Below are 12,622 nucleotides of genomic sequence, written 5' to 3'. Positions count from 1 at the left end.
AAGTTCAAGAAATCAAGTTATATGCTATTATGATAATGAAATGGGTAGTTTTTTTTAAAGAGGATTTTGCAGGTCAAAAGATGGTTACCATTTGCAGAGAACATAAACCTTGCGTTTAGTATGACTTAATTGTGCTTAACTATTATACAATGCACATGTGTAAGTAGCTTATGGCATCTTTTCATGATGTGCATTTTCAATTCGATGTTTCCAAAACGGGTGGTATAATCACAAGCAAGTCACAGGCACTAGGACTTTGAAAACAAACTGACTGGGAAGCCTGTTCCAGATTTCTTCACTCTGGGCAGTGGGTGTTACCTATTGTCTATCCTAAATGAATTTCTTCAGGTTCCAGAAAGGAAAGTCTAGTCCCCTTGTCTGCAGCAATCTATACCCTTTAGGATTCCGATTCTGGTTAACAAGCACCCTGTTTAAAACTGAAGGGACTAAGCCCCAGCCTGCCAGTATTGTATCCAGTATACAACAACCCCCCTCACCCCAGTAGTCATTTCTGTTGTGCTTCCCTGACCTCCAAGATATCAACCTCAAATTGGTGTGCGAGTAAAGAATTCCCAATCCCAATGGAATAGCCCACCCCCCCAATGAGAACATCAACTCATGTCCAGGTTTTAATCATTCAAAAGATTTTACCTGGGATGCCAGCTTCTGCCCTCTCCAAGCCTGGCCCTCCTGCCCGCACTTTGTGGGCACCTCCTTCACCCAGAGGGCCCACAGTGAACTGGAAGGGGCTGCCAGGCACATGCTGGCCTTGGTACTTAACGCTAACTGTGTGGACACCCATCTCTGTGGGCACAAATCGGATGCAGTAGGTGTTGTTCTCCCCTTCCATGATCTCAGCCTTGTGCACTTTCCCTGATGGGCTTGTCACCTGGGCTGTCATGTCTCCAATATTGATTTCTGGTAGGAAGTGGAAAACCACATTAATTTCTAGGATCTTTAATGTCACAACCACATTTGCTGAAATACAGATTCTGTACCACTACAGTAAAATCAAATATTAAGGCTTTAACTGCAGAATCTTCAGCACTGAAGAGCTCAGTCCATCAGGTTTAATAGTGTTTAAAATCCTAGAGATCACATGAAATCTTACAGAAAGAAAATTATAGCTCTTCCAAAAGCAGGATGTATATGTTGTATTTAGTAGAACTTTCACTTCATTACACTTATCTCCATTATAAAATGGAGGAATCGTGTGACTATTTGCTTTTTACAAATCTTCAACTCAGACTGTTGGCCAATTAACTCAGCTGTATAGGCATTATTCAACTACCAACAGAATGAATGTGAAAATGGGATTCTAGCATTATTCACTGTTACTGGACACATCCAATTTAAAAACCATCTGGCCCATTAATCCATAATTCCTATTGAATTTAGTAGACAATTTGATGCACAAGCCAACTTCCCCAAAGGCATTTTATTCTTACAGGTCAAACCACTGCATCGTTGACAGATTTCATTAACAACTTAAGCTCCTTCTGAATTGGACCTCATGTTGCAGCAACATTTTCTATCCCATTGTGGCTATTGCCTCCTTTGCACCACCTTATTCTTCCAATAGGCAAACTTTTGCTATGATACACACCATCAAGTTGCTATGATAATTCTAGTCATGCAGGCCACTCACACCGTCAAAAGGCAAATGGTTTAGAAGGCTAAGATGCCCTACTCGGTTCTCTAGTTTTGCCGAATTAGTTAGTAATGACTTTATGTGGTCAACCGTATACCTGGTATCTTCAGACTAAGGTCGCACTGGCTTCCTACATTGGCTACAGAAGCTGCCCGCCGGCGGCGCGTGATGCTCTCCTTCATTCGCCCTTCTCCCGTCACCTTGACGGTGAATGCACTGCCTGGAATATGGACAAGAGCATCACAATCAGATTACCAAGGTCATCCGATACAACAGATAAAGGACACAGATTGGATCTGCCGAAGCTGGTGTCCATTTTTACAGACTAAAATTTTAATCCAACATGAGTGACAGTAGCAATATACAGGTTTGGAAGATCCAAGTGGACTCAGATTTCCATACTGAAGTCAACACTGGTATCCCAGAATTAATGGATTCACAGCTACAATAACCAAGCAATAGGTCAAACAAATCATACTGCAAACCTTATTCTACCATCTGCCTTTTAGTTACCTGGTACATGCTGGTCAGCAAACTTGATGTTGATAATGTAATTTCCTGGTTCAGTGGGACAATAAGTCACCTTGCAGGTCCCATCCTCCTGGTCCTCAGTGTTGATGTCTACTTTACTGGGGCCTTCAATGGACAGACTCAGGCCACCATAACCTAAACAGAAAATACTTATTCACACATGCACTTCAGGACATCAGCAGTACGTTCTCAATATCACAACAAGCAAGATTAACATCCACGTACTAAAACCTTTTACGCCAATAAACAATTTTCATCACCAAAAAAAAAATCTAGCCGTTTACTCCCCAGACTAGCTTTAAACAGTTTTAAATGTTGCTCCCTTGTGATTTGCCATCACCTGCTTCACGAGTGTCAATGATGAACTCTGCTGGTTCAAAGGTTCGTGCTTCAGACAGGCCTGGCCCAGACACCCGCACACGGCTGGCATCTCCAATCTCCGACTGGTTGATCATGACTGTGATGGGGCTGCTGGGAATGTGACGCCCATTTTTCTTGATGTTGACCAGATGCTCTCCAATCTCCTTGGGGACGAAAGAGATGCCTAGATGTGGAGGAGAGAGACTTTAGAAAAGATTCTAAATTGCCCCTTTTCACCATGCATTTTAAAAGGTCCCAAAACATCCAAGCAAGCCCATTACTTTACCCAGTCAGACCTCAAACTACCACTTTAATATTAATTTGGCCTTTTCATCATAGGGCAGAACTCCCAAAAGATTCAGTGTTGAATTCCTCCGTTTTAGTTTGATAATCTTGTTTTCCAAGAAGCATTAGAGTATCATAATAAGCAAAAACCAGGTAGTATATACATATAATCTGCAAGTTTAAAAAACAGGCTTTTAAAACCTTTTCTAGGTAACCCTGAAAAGACCCATTAACAATTTGCTCCTTTTACACTTACGCCATTAGAAATGGAAGTATGAGAAGGGATTTCCATAATTACACTGTTATTCAGTCATATAGCAAGATCTGGTCATTAGTTGACACCTTTCATGGCAGCCCCGCACTCACCAACATGTCCGTTTCGCAGCATCTTGAGCAGGCAGGGCTCCTCACGTCCAGAGGGAGTGGTCAGGCTGGCAGTCAGCTGGCTGAGGTCCAGCTCTCCAATGTCCAGGGGGATGTCAGCAGCAGAGCCCACTTTGAGGTGGGACATGCGCATGGAGTCATCGCCTGGAGGAACACGAGAAAACTTCCTTCATATAGGATTCTTGTTTCCATGTGCAGGTGATCCTCCACAGCAGGAGAGTGGAAAAACAGCAAGCAAATTTATGGATGGGGGGGGGGGGGGGGAGGGATCAGGGACAAATGTTGTCATTTTGGTGTGATGGGAGGATAAAGAATCAGTTCTTTACACAGTACTCAAGGCAGGTGTTCTCAAAACAGTGGAGTATGCCTCCCATGGGATCCAAAGGGTGAGTGCAAGACCTTTTTAACTTACAGTACAGTTAATTCTAAGTGTGCCTTATTTTCTGCAACAAAACGTCTTACAGAAATTCATAAGTAGAAACATATGACTTGCCTTCTAATCTCACGTCTCCCAATTCAGTTTTACCGACTTGCATTTGCTACCAACTAGCACATTCTTTGATATTTTAGTAACCAAAATCATTTAATCACAAATTCAATAAAAGCCATTAAACCTTCCATGAAGACTGCATTTAGTTATTCAAATTGAAGAAAATGGCAAATGTGGTTGTAATCTTAATCTGTGCCATTCAATACACAGAAGCAGAGTTTATGCAGACACTGAATCACTAAAATAACACCCCCTTAGTGCCAGTATTAACTAAGCCACATTACATTTTTGTCAACAAATTGTAATGTATGGCGATCCATATTACAGCTTATGTACAGTTTCATACAGGTTAGTAAATAGTCTGGGAAAGTCAGATGTAAAAATTGCTCATTTCTGTCTGGTGCCAGATTCTGTTCAAGTCTTCCACAACATGCAGAAAGCAGTCTTAAAAATATAATTTTGTGAGAGCATCACGGATATTCTGCCACAATGTGAAAGAACACTTTAAAACTTTGTGCTGGTGACCATATGTAATCACTATACGGTTTGAATTTTACCTGAAAGACAAAACCCAAGTGGGGAGGAATTGTGGGCTGTTTCCAAGATTGAGAACCACTGCTCTAGGGGCTGTGGTATTCCACACAGTGGGTGCAGTGTCAGAGTGGACACAAACTTGTCCTTACCAGTGATTTTGGCTACGAAGGGGCTTCCAGGAATGTGCTTGTCATTGTATCTAACCAGAATATTGTAGTCTCCAGGCAGAACAGGCAGGTAAGATACAGTACATGTTCCATCCTGGTTGTCAGTGCAGCTGATGTCAGCTTTTGAGGGTCCCTCAATAGCCAAAGATAGCCCACCTTTAAAAATGGTTAAAGTCAGTATAACAGCAACCTCGTCACCTTAAAACAACGCTTCTCTTATCCAGCATCAACCTAATCTCAGATGAGACTTGTGAATTATATAAATCCATATGGCAACTTATCTAATTTGACTGTAAATACCAAAGATTCTCTAACCTGAAACACTGCCACAAGAAATTGACCATATACAAGTAAATCCATATTTAGTAACATGTCATGCACAAGGCTGATCTAGATCTCAAACTATTCTGCTGTTGGGAGGCTCTCATTGGAGAACAGCCTGAAGCTGTAATTAGAGGCCTTCTATCCATTTAAATCCTAGAAGCAAAACATGTACCATTACTCCTATTAAATTACTCCTATTGTTTCATTTAACCTAGATGCTTAAATGGGTATTCCTATTCATGGTGAGGTTAACATGCAATGGACTAGCATCTAGGGGATTTACTGTCAGATAACCTAATGCTATAGATAGGATAAATGCACCATGTTAATCAGGACTGTCACACAAAAGGATCAGTTCCCTCAGATGTAAGACTGAAGAAGTGGGGTAATTACCTTCTCCAGCATCTTTCGTGTTGACTGTGAAGATTGCTGGTTTGTTGACCATGCCATGGATCAGACCAGGTCCATATGCAGTCACATGCCCACTGTTCACATAGTCCACATAGAATTGGAGTGGGCTACCTGTACACACAAGAGAAACACATTGAAAAAACAGCTTCCCTGGACCCTCATGATATTTCGATCATTTCTACATTTCAAGAAAATGCTTCAAAACCAATAGGTTAAGTTACAGAAAATCTAAAGGCAGCCCTACTTAAATCCAAGTAATAAAATACTTGGAAACTGGCCATAAAGATACTGGCAAAATAAGTCCTCCAATACAGCCAAATGTTATTGGGTGCAATAGTACCTGGAATGTGGATGCCATCGTATTTGATGTCCATCTCATGTAGGCCAGCCTCAGTGGGTGCATATTTGACTGTCACTGTACCATCCTTATTGTCAGTAATATCAGGCTTGGCAATCTTGCCTGATGGCATCCTCACATCACCTACAAAAAGGAGAAAAATTCCTTATTGTAATTCAGCATTACAGTGATCAATCACACTACTTAACTTCCAGCAAGCAAGCCTCAAAGCTGACAAAGAAAGGGTGTATGTACAGTAGATCGGGTTCTAGATTGAAACACTATAGTAAGAATTTGCCCGTTTCATATTTGACATATGCTTTGTGCATATACAGATGAAATACAAAGCAAAACTGTAACAAATGGAAAGTCCTCAGCCGTATAACTCAACTAACCTTCCAAAAAAATAAACAGCTAGGGATACAAAACCTGAGGGAATTTGTTTCAAATGATTTAGAGAGCCCTGTCAAACCAGCTGGATTATCCATTCCCAAGGTATAAACATCACTATTCCCACAGACCTGTGAATCAGGCCTTACATGCTGTACTAGGCTATGGACAGATCCATCTTTATGCAGAAGGGTGACAAATCCAAATAACCATTAAGGTGCAAGCACAGAACTTACCTGTGATCTCTCCCTTTTTGATGGTGAAAGGAATGACTAGGTCAAAAGGCCGCAGTCCAGCCACATCAAGCCCATTCATGCCCACTGGGCGGTCAGTAGCCTAAATGGTGGGGAAGTTTAAACTTTTACTGAGAAGTCAAGTGAACAGACAGGACAAATTGTTGGACACTTCAGTCAGCAGCACATTGCGTGAGAAAAGGTGGATATTTGGCAAACTTTACTAAATTCAAATGCAAACTAGACCCTAGTCTAGAACATCTAACATTTGTAGTGCATAAAGATTCTGCAGAGCTCAACCAACAAGTGATTAATAATCCCTGCCAGCAGCATTCCTTGATTAAATTTCAAGTGTTATATAGCTTTGCCACTGCATTTCATCTTTGAAAGGAAAGATGAAGCTGGGTCTTCCAAAAAGATTTTACTTGTAGATTGTGCACAAAGAGAAACCAGATGTTCCCAACATCTGACCAAATCCAGATAAAATACATGGCACAATATAGAACCTTCTATATACATTAGGAAGTAGAGATTAATACCCTACCAAAAAAAATGTATAACCTCTACTTGTTCTTCTGCAACCTAGAGTTTGAGTTCACGATGACTTGGCACATTTTCAAACTAGCCACCTTAAAGCCAGACCCCTGCTGCTGTCTGAAGCACAGACCCCACAAATGGTTAACATCACCACGTTACACTCACAATGCTTGGAAAGACGGCTGGAAAGAAATGGGAAGTAAATAAAAGCATGAAATGGCTGAGGTTACAGACCCACACATAAAAGCTGAAAACAAAAACATTGATGCACAGATCACACTTTCCCAGAGTAAGTGACTGGACATAGCCACCAGACAATCTGAAATGAAGACTCCTGGAGAAGCAGGAATGGAACAAGATGGCTGGTGAAGAAGGAACAAGTTAAACAGCCCCAATAGCTCCCCTTGCTGGATAGAGCATGATCATTAATGGTGAAATGAATGCAACAAAACAGATGGCAAAAAAAAAAAACAGGATGGCTTTAAAAGACTGGGGAGGAAATCAAGACATTAACCATGTCAGTATCTTCATACACATGAGTCCAAGAACTGGGTTAGTCAAAACAAAGGAGTAAAAACAGGAAAACAGCCTGGTGAAAGTCTACTTTTCATAGCAAATACATGAAAAAAATCTTCCTAAGGTTTGCAGATGCTGAGTAAAGTGCAGCTCTCAGTCCAGGTCTCCCAGGTCAGCATGGGATTTGTGTGCTACCAAATACATTGGCGTCTATCTTCAAGTGTGCATGTACACCAAGATAAATTGGCAGCCCACCCAGGGTGAAATCCTGCTTTGTGCCCCAAGCTGCTAATAATCACTTACATGGAGCCGGCCTGCTAAAAGGACCGATTAATCTTATAAACCTTAACCCTAAGTTATGCAGCAGGGAGCTTGTAATTTAGAATGCATACAAACCCAACACAAAGTGAAGTAACAGAGGGATTCTCTCACTGTCATTTAAGTAGGCTTGCTAAAAAAATACTATTAGGATCTATAAAAAAGTCCATGACTGAAGGCAGTGGAGTCTACCTTCCCCACACCTTCAAATTAAGGCTTTCCACTTCCATTCAGGACAGCTGGAATAAGTTTAATATTTGAGAGCTCTTGGATAGGATATAAATCAGCATTAACTTGGTCACAAGATTTGAATTTCTGAATCCACTCCATTTCATGGGTCAGTTAAGTAACTGACCCATGTAAAAGGAGAAAGTACAAGTTCTTACACTTCCATTTATATTGCATAATGTAATCCCAATCCAAGTGCCCTTAACTCAACCAACTAAGTCTTTTCTTCCCTTTCCAACACTGGTTTATTGGATATTGGCAAACACTACAGCTCACTCACTTGGACAACCTTTAAGAAAGATCCCACAAAAATTGGGGATTTGTCCTACAAGGCTGGATCTGCACGCCATCTGAACACCTCTACTGGCGAAGCTACCTGGGAGTGCCCAAAACTGACTCTTAAAGTAAATAAACAGATAACCCCAGCAAAACCACTATCTGAAATAAAATAATTCAATCAAGGGAAGAATCCTCTGTAGACAAAAACGCTATAGCCCACTGAAATGAAGACAGAAGTCACAAGGAGACAGGTTTCCAGAAGACCAAAAAAAGGGTAATGGTTTTGTACCCAAGGTTGCCCTACACCGGGCGCGTAGGCATACTGGGGCACTTGAGTCTGCTGTAGCATCTGTTCAGTGGGAGCACCATCCAGGGCCTAGAAATCCAAAGGAAGAGGGAGGGAAGAGAGGTTTGGGGGAAGAGAAGGTGGACAAGTCAGTGAACATGAGGGAAAACTGCCTTCAGAGTCAGACCTTGGCCTTCTTCAAATATGGCAGCTGTTAAAGAATGAGGATACAGCAGGACAAAGACAGAAAATCTTTCACCGTCCATACTAAACAACCTCAACACCACCCATAAAATGGTACATAAATCTGCGGACTACAGAAGAATATTAAGGGGCTCAAATTCAAATTAGTATAAGTATTGCAACAAATCTTGTCGCATGGACTTTATCATGCATTCAAACTATAAGCTTGCAAGATTCAAGAACTGGAGACCCAAGTAGAAATTTTGTTCAGTTACTCCACTCATTTAAGGCAAGACCCCGATTCTCTTGATCTCTAAATTGATTCAGATCGTTTTTGTTGAACACAGCGATGTTGGACTATAACTATCAATATAACTGCTTTTAAGAGTACAAAACTCCACCCTCCCCATCTCAGTCAGTAGTAAAACTGATGCACTCAAACTAGTGATGCAAGGAAAAATCCAGTACATAGAAATGTTACTTACAGTGACCTGGAAGGGGCTGTTGGGGATGTGCTCCCCTCCAAACCGCACACAGATGACATATTTGCCAGGCTGTGGGGCAGTATAGAAGATGTCAAAGGTGCCGTCCTCGTTCTCAACAACATCCACGTCCACCTCTGTGCCATCAGGGGTGCACACGGTACAGGTCACCTTGCCCTTTCCAGCTGCCTTGGCGTCCACTGTGATAACAGTCTCTTCTCCTATCTGGATGGTGGGGCCCACTCCAGCACCTGTGCCCAATGTCATAAGGAAAAGGGGTGATCAAAATCCCTCCCCCAATCACATGGGTGCCCAACTATCCCTTCCTCCAACAAATCTGCCCCATTGCATACCATGCTTCAACCAAGACCTAGACTCCAAAATGTACCACAACATTCATGAAACTGGAGAAACCAACATGCTATTTGCATTGCAAACAATTTTCTTCAATTGCTGTGACGACTTCAAGGGAACTAAAATGTAGATTTTAGATTTCATTAATTTTAGATTTAATTCCTAGCCCCTTTTTCTAGGTGTTCCAATAATTATCCCAACTTTTGTTAGCAACACCTTTTCAAGGCTTTGATTACTGCAATACAGGCATTAGGTGACTTGCACTGTGCCCCTTGATGCATAACTATATCCTGACTCAACTAAAAATGGAAATCCCTTTAATATTACTACGTTGAAGGCGAAGAACAATTCCACTCACATGCAAGGTCTGCATAGAAAATTAAAGCAATTATGTCACGAGCCCAGTCAAAAGAACCAATGGTTGTTATAGGGATAAGTTTCCGTTGAATCTCCAACTAAAATTCGTATTTTTGGCTTGTCCGCTTTGCATCTAGACTACTTTAAGCCCAAACATTTCTGGTTTCTTGCCTCCTTTGTTTCTCCAGATTCCTGAATACTGGGAACCAACTAGTTCTGTTGTTACCAATAACTATATACAGGCTTATTTCCATCAGCCAACAGGAAAGCGCATTCCAGAGCCATGCTACCAAGTTAGAGGAGTATTAGGTGCCACATTCAAGGAATGGAACTTGGTAAAGCTGTTACACAGCCAGAACCCAAGGAGAGAAACTCCAAGTCCTCTAAAACCTAAACCTTGAATAGAACCTAAACTATTCCCGTTAAGGTTGAATTGCCTAAATCCTCCAGTAACTCGCATAACAGCTCTTTTCTAAAACTTGATGCTGCAACCCTATCTAAGAGAAATAAAACCATCCTGGTTTTAGATTGATTTCTGATAAGCCAACCAGTAGATATCCAGAAAGTGACCTCAAGGTGACCAAGCGTTCAGTTAGAAGTCAATTCAGAACACAGTAGCTTCCCAGGACAAAAGTGCTTCTCCATCTTACTCAGTCAATTCTTCACTCCTTCAAAGGCACTCCATTGATGGATTGGCAGAACAAGCTTGTTTGATTTAATGAGTTATCTGTGCCAAATACCTGTAGTGGAAGAGCCAGTTACCCACCTGGCACTAGATTACATTCTCATTCTTACAGTCCGTCACCTCCAACCACAGATTCTGACATTCTTCCCTCCAATTATCTGAGCCCTAAACTGAGTCTTTGTAAAGATTTACCCAGAAAGCCCAAACCACTGGGGAGTTAGTCTGGATGCAAACATGCTTCTCTCAGAAGGATAAAGTGCAGCCTCTTAAACGAAAGACCCCAGGACAATACCACTCTAAACTGTCACCCATCAAGAACCCAACATTGGGACCCTGCAGAATCATGTCAAAACCAACTGTGTGCCAATGTACTTTTTCCAATCTCGGTTTAGCCGACTTATTTCCCCCCCCCCATCAGCCATAGCTCTTGGTTTAACAAGATTCATCTTCCAAAAAACCCAAGAACATGGAACTTTTGCACCATGACCAACCTTTAAAGTAAATACTCTTTACTAGGGAAGCTTCCACACCATTTTCTAATCCCTGTTTAAATCTGCTAGATAGTAATAGACATTCCTTAGAATTTAATCACCCCCCGATATAGTCAGTATATGGGACAGTATTTGGGAATATACCAAAAGCAGAAAGGCAAAAATACCGCAAGCTGCAGGTTAATAGCATTATTGTAGGATACCAATGCCAGTGTTCATGCAAAAAAATTACAAAGCGCTTACCCAACCCATGACCTCCAATTGAGACTGAAGGTGAGAAGCAGAGAGCAAAGAAAGATACAGGTGAGATCAAAATAAATTTGGGGAAAAAAATGGCAACAGGAACAAAAAAGCAACAAAGTGTGCTCGAAAACAAAAGATGATTATAAAAAAACATTGTGATTTAAATGTGAGCAGCAGAATGAAGTAGATCGTGTTGGGGGTGTTGGTGAAAGCGTGAAAAATCAGGTGACCCTTCGTGAGGGGCAGGAGGGGGTTGCTTTAGCGCCATTTTGCACACTGATTACAATGTCTGACAGGAGCTTATTTTTTTAGAACTCATGGGGTACAGTATAACCCTAAAAAACAAACTTAAGATCCAGCTTCCATCTTCGGCTCTTCAGGACAGGTTCTCTTGCACAGTCACTTTAAAAGTTACTTGCATTTACACAGTACTTCCCAAAGGATCTCGGATCACTTTTTTTTTCTTGTCCCCAACAACATGGTGACTATGTATAATTTGCACCCGGAACTTTAAGTGCCCGCTGACTTCTAGAATGACTTATTTAATTGAAATCATGGAAGTATATTAATAATCCTATGCCGTTTATAAAATCAAAATAACCTTCCCAAATCTGAAGGGTTGAAGATTCTTGTTTCTGCAGCAGTCGATCCGCTATAAAAGGGAGAAGTTCAGGGGTACCTGTGACAGTGCACTTGCTGGCATCTCCAGTTGGCAGAGCACGGATTCGGTAGGGAGAGTACGGGATGTCATCCCCTCCATATTTGATTAGGATAGTGTAGCGCCCAGTCATGTCTGGGACATAAGACACCAAGTAGGTCCCATCCTGGTTGTCCCGAATGTTGGCTTTCTTGGGTTTTCCTTCTGGGTCCTATACACAAATAGGGAACACATACAGGTAAGCCATCAGAATGAGACCCTTTCAAGTAAAGGCTTTGGGAATTCATAGCCAATTTGGATATGCAGTGGTTTGCTTTCATTTAAGAGCAAGGTTTAGCCTATTAGGGAAATGGGCTTTAGCAACTTTGTGCAAAGCCATTCTGAAAGTAATTCTAAATCCTCCAAGTATGATAAATATACCTTGAGCCCTTGTTATAATGGTTTTTCAAGCCTGTTAGAAAAGCAGAAAACTGGACAAGTCAAATTTATAATGGTAATACAGTACTGCTAGTTTAAATTTATACTTCAGTCACTATTGAAAACAGCTTGAAGTTCCCCAGCCTGCAATAAGTAATAGTGCTTTATACAGAATAGGTATTCAAAATAACCCGTTTCAAGGAGGAAGAAAAAACACTAGATCCGTCTTCTTTCTGACAGCTGCCCTGTTATAAATGAAGTGCAACAAGCAAAGTCCTGACTGGTCTGTCCAAAACCACTGCACTTTACCGTGATCTGCACTGCTAGCAGCCCCTCCCCTGCATCCTTGGCATCGATGGTGAACTCCACGGGCAGACTGGCAGGTACGCCTGTGGTGTTGAGCCCAGGCCCACTTGCCTTCACTTTGCTGGCATCGTGAGTAGGCAACACTTTGACCTTAAACGGACTGATGTGCAAGCACAAAGAAAAGT

At 41.6% G+C, this 12,622-nt stretch overlaps 1 protein-coding gene across 9 annotated transcripts in view; it reads right to left on the bottom strand.

The window, feature by feature from the left end:
• flna (filamin A, alpha (actin binding protein 280)) overlaps positions 1-12,622 on the bottom strand; it is a 70,857-nt gene that overhangs the window by 7,803 nt on the left and 50,432 nt on the right. For 3 of the 9 annotated variants that reach the window (XM_088930395.1, XM_088930414.1, XM_088930406.1), the window contains exons 28-41: positions 12,441-12,597; positions 11,736-11,925; positions 11,057-11,080; positions 8,930-9,177; positions 8,265-8,351; positions 6,101-6,200; positions 5,478-5,618; positions 5,120-5,248; positions 4,385-4,558; positions 3,194-3,355; positions 2,523-2,726; positions 2,165-2,317; positions 1,749-1,871; positions 652-918 (exon numbers count right to left, since the gene is read on the bottom strand). In XM_088930395.1, the coding sequence (XP_088786521.1) occupies positions 652-918; positions 1,749-1,871; positions 2,165-2,317; positions 2,523-2,726; positions 3,194-3,355; positions 4,385-4,558; positions 5,120-5,248; positions 5,478-5,618; positions 6,101-6,200; positions 8,265-8,351; positions 8,930-9,177; positions 11,057-11,080; positions 11,736-11,925; positions 12,441-12,597 (2,159 nt within the window). The remainder of the gene's footprint in view (positions 1-651; positions 919-1,748; positions 1,872-2,164; positions 2,318-2,522; positions 2,727-3,193; positions 3,356-4,384; positions 4,559-5,119; positions 5,249-5,477; positions 5,619-6,100; positions 6,201-8,264; positions 8,352-8,929; positions 9,178-11,056; positions 11,081-11,735; positions 11,926-12,440; positions 12,598-12,622) is intronic. The other 6 variants (XM_088930440.1, XM_088930466.1, XM_088930422.1 and 3 more) reach the window with 3 other exon arrangements.

This window comes from Atractosteus spatula, chromosome 2 (genome assembly GCF_055471065.1).
Source record: "Atractosteus spatula isolate fAtrSpa1 chromosome 2, fAtrSpa1.hap1, whole genome shotgun sequence".
In the NCBI taxonomy this organism is placed as follows: domain Eukaryota; kingdom Metazoa; phylum Chordata; class Actinopteri; order Semionotiformes; family Lepisosteidae; genus Atractosteus; species Atractosteus spatula.
This window is presented reverse-complemented; position numbering and strand designations above follow the sequence as displayed.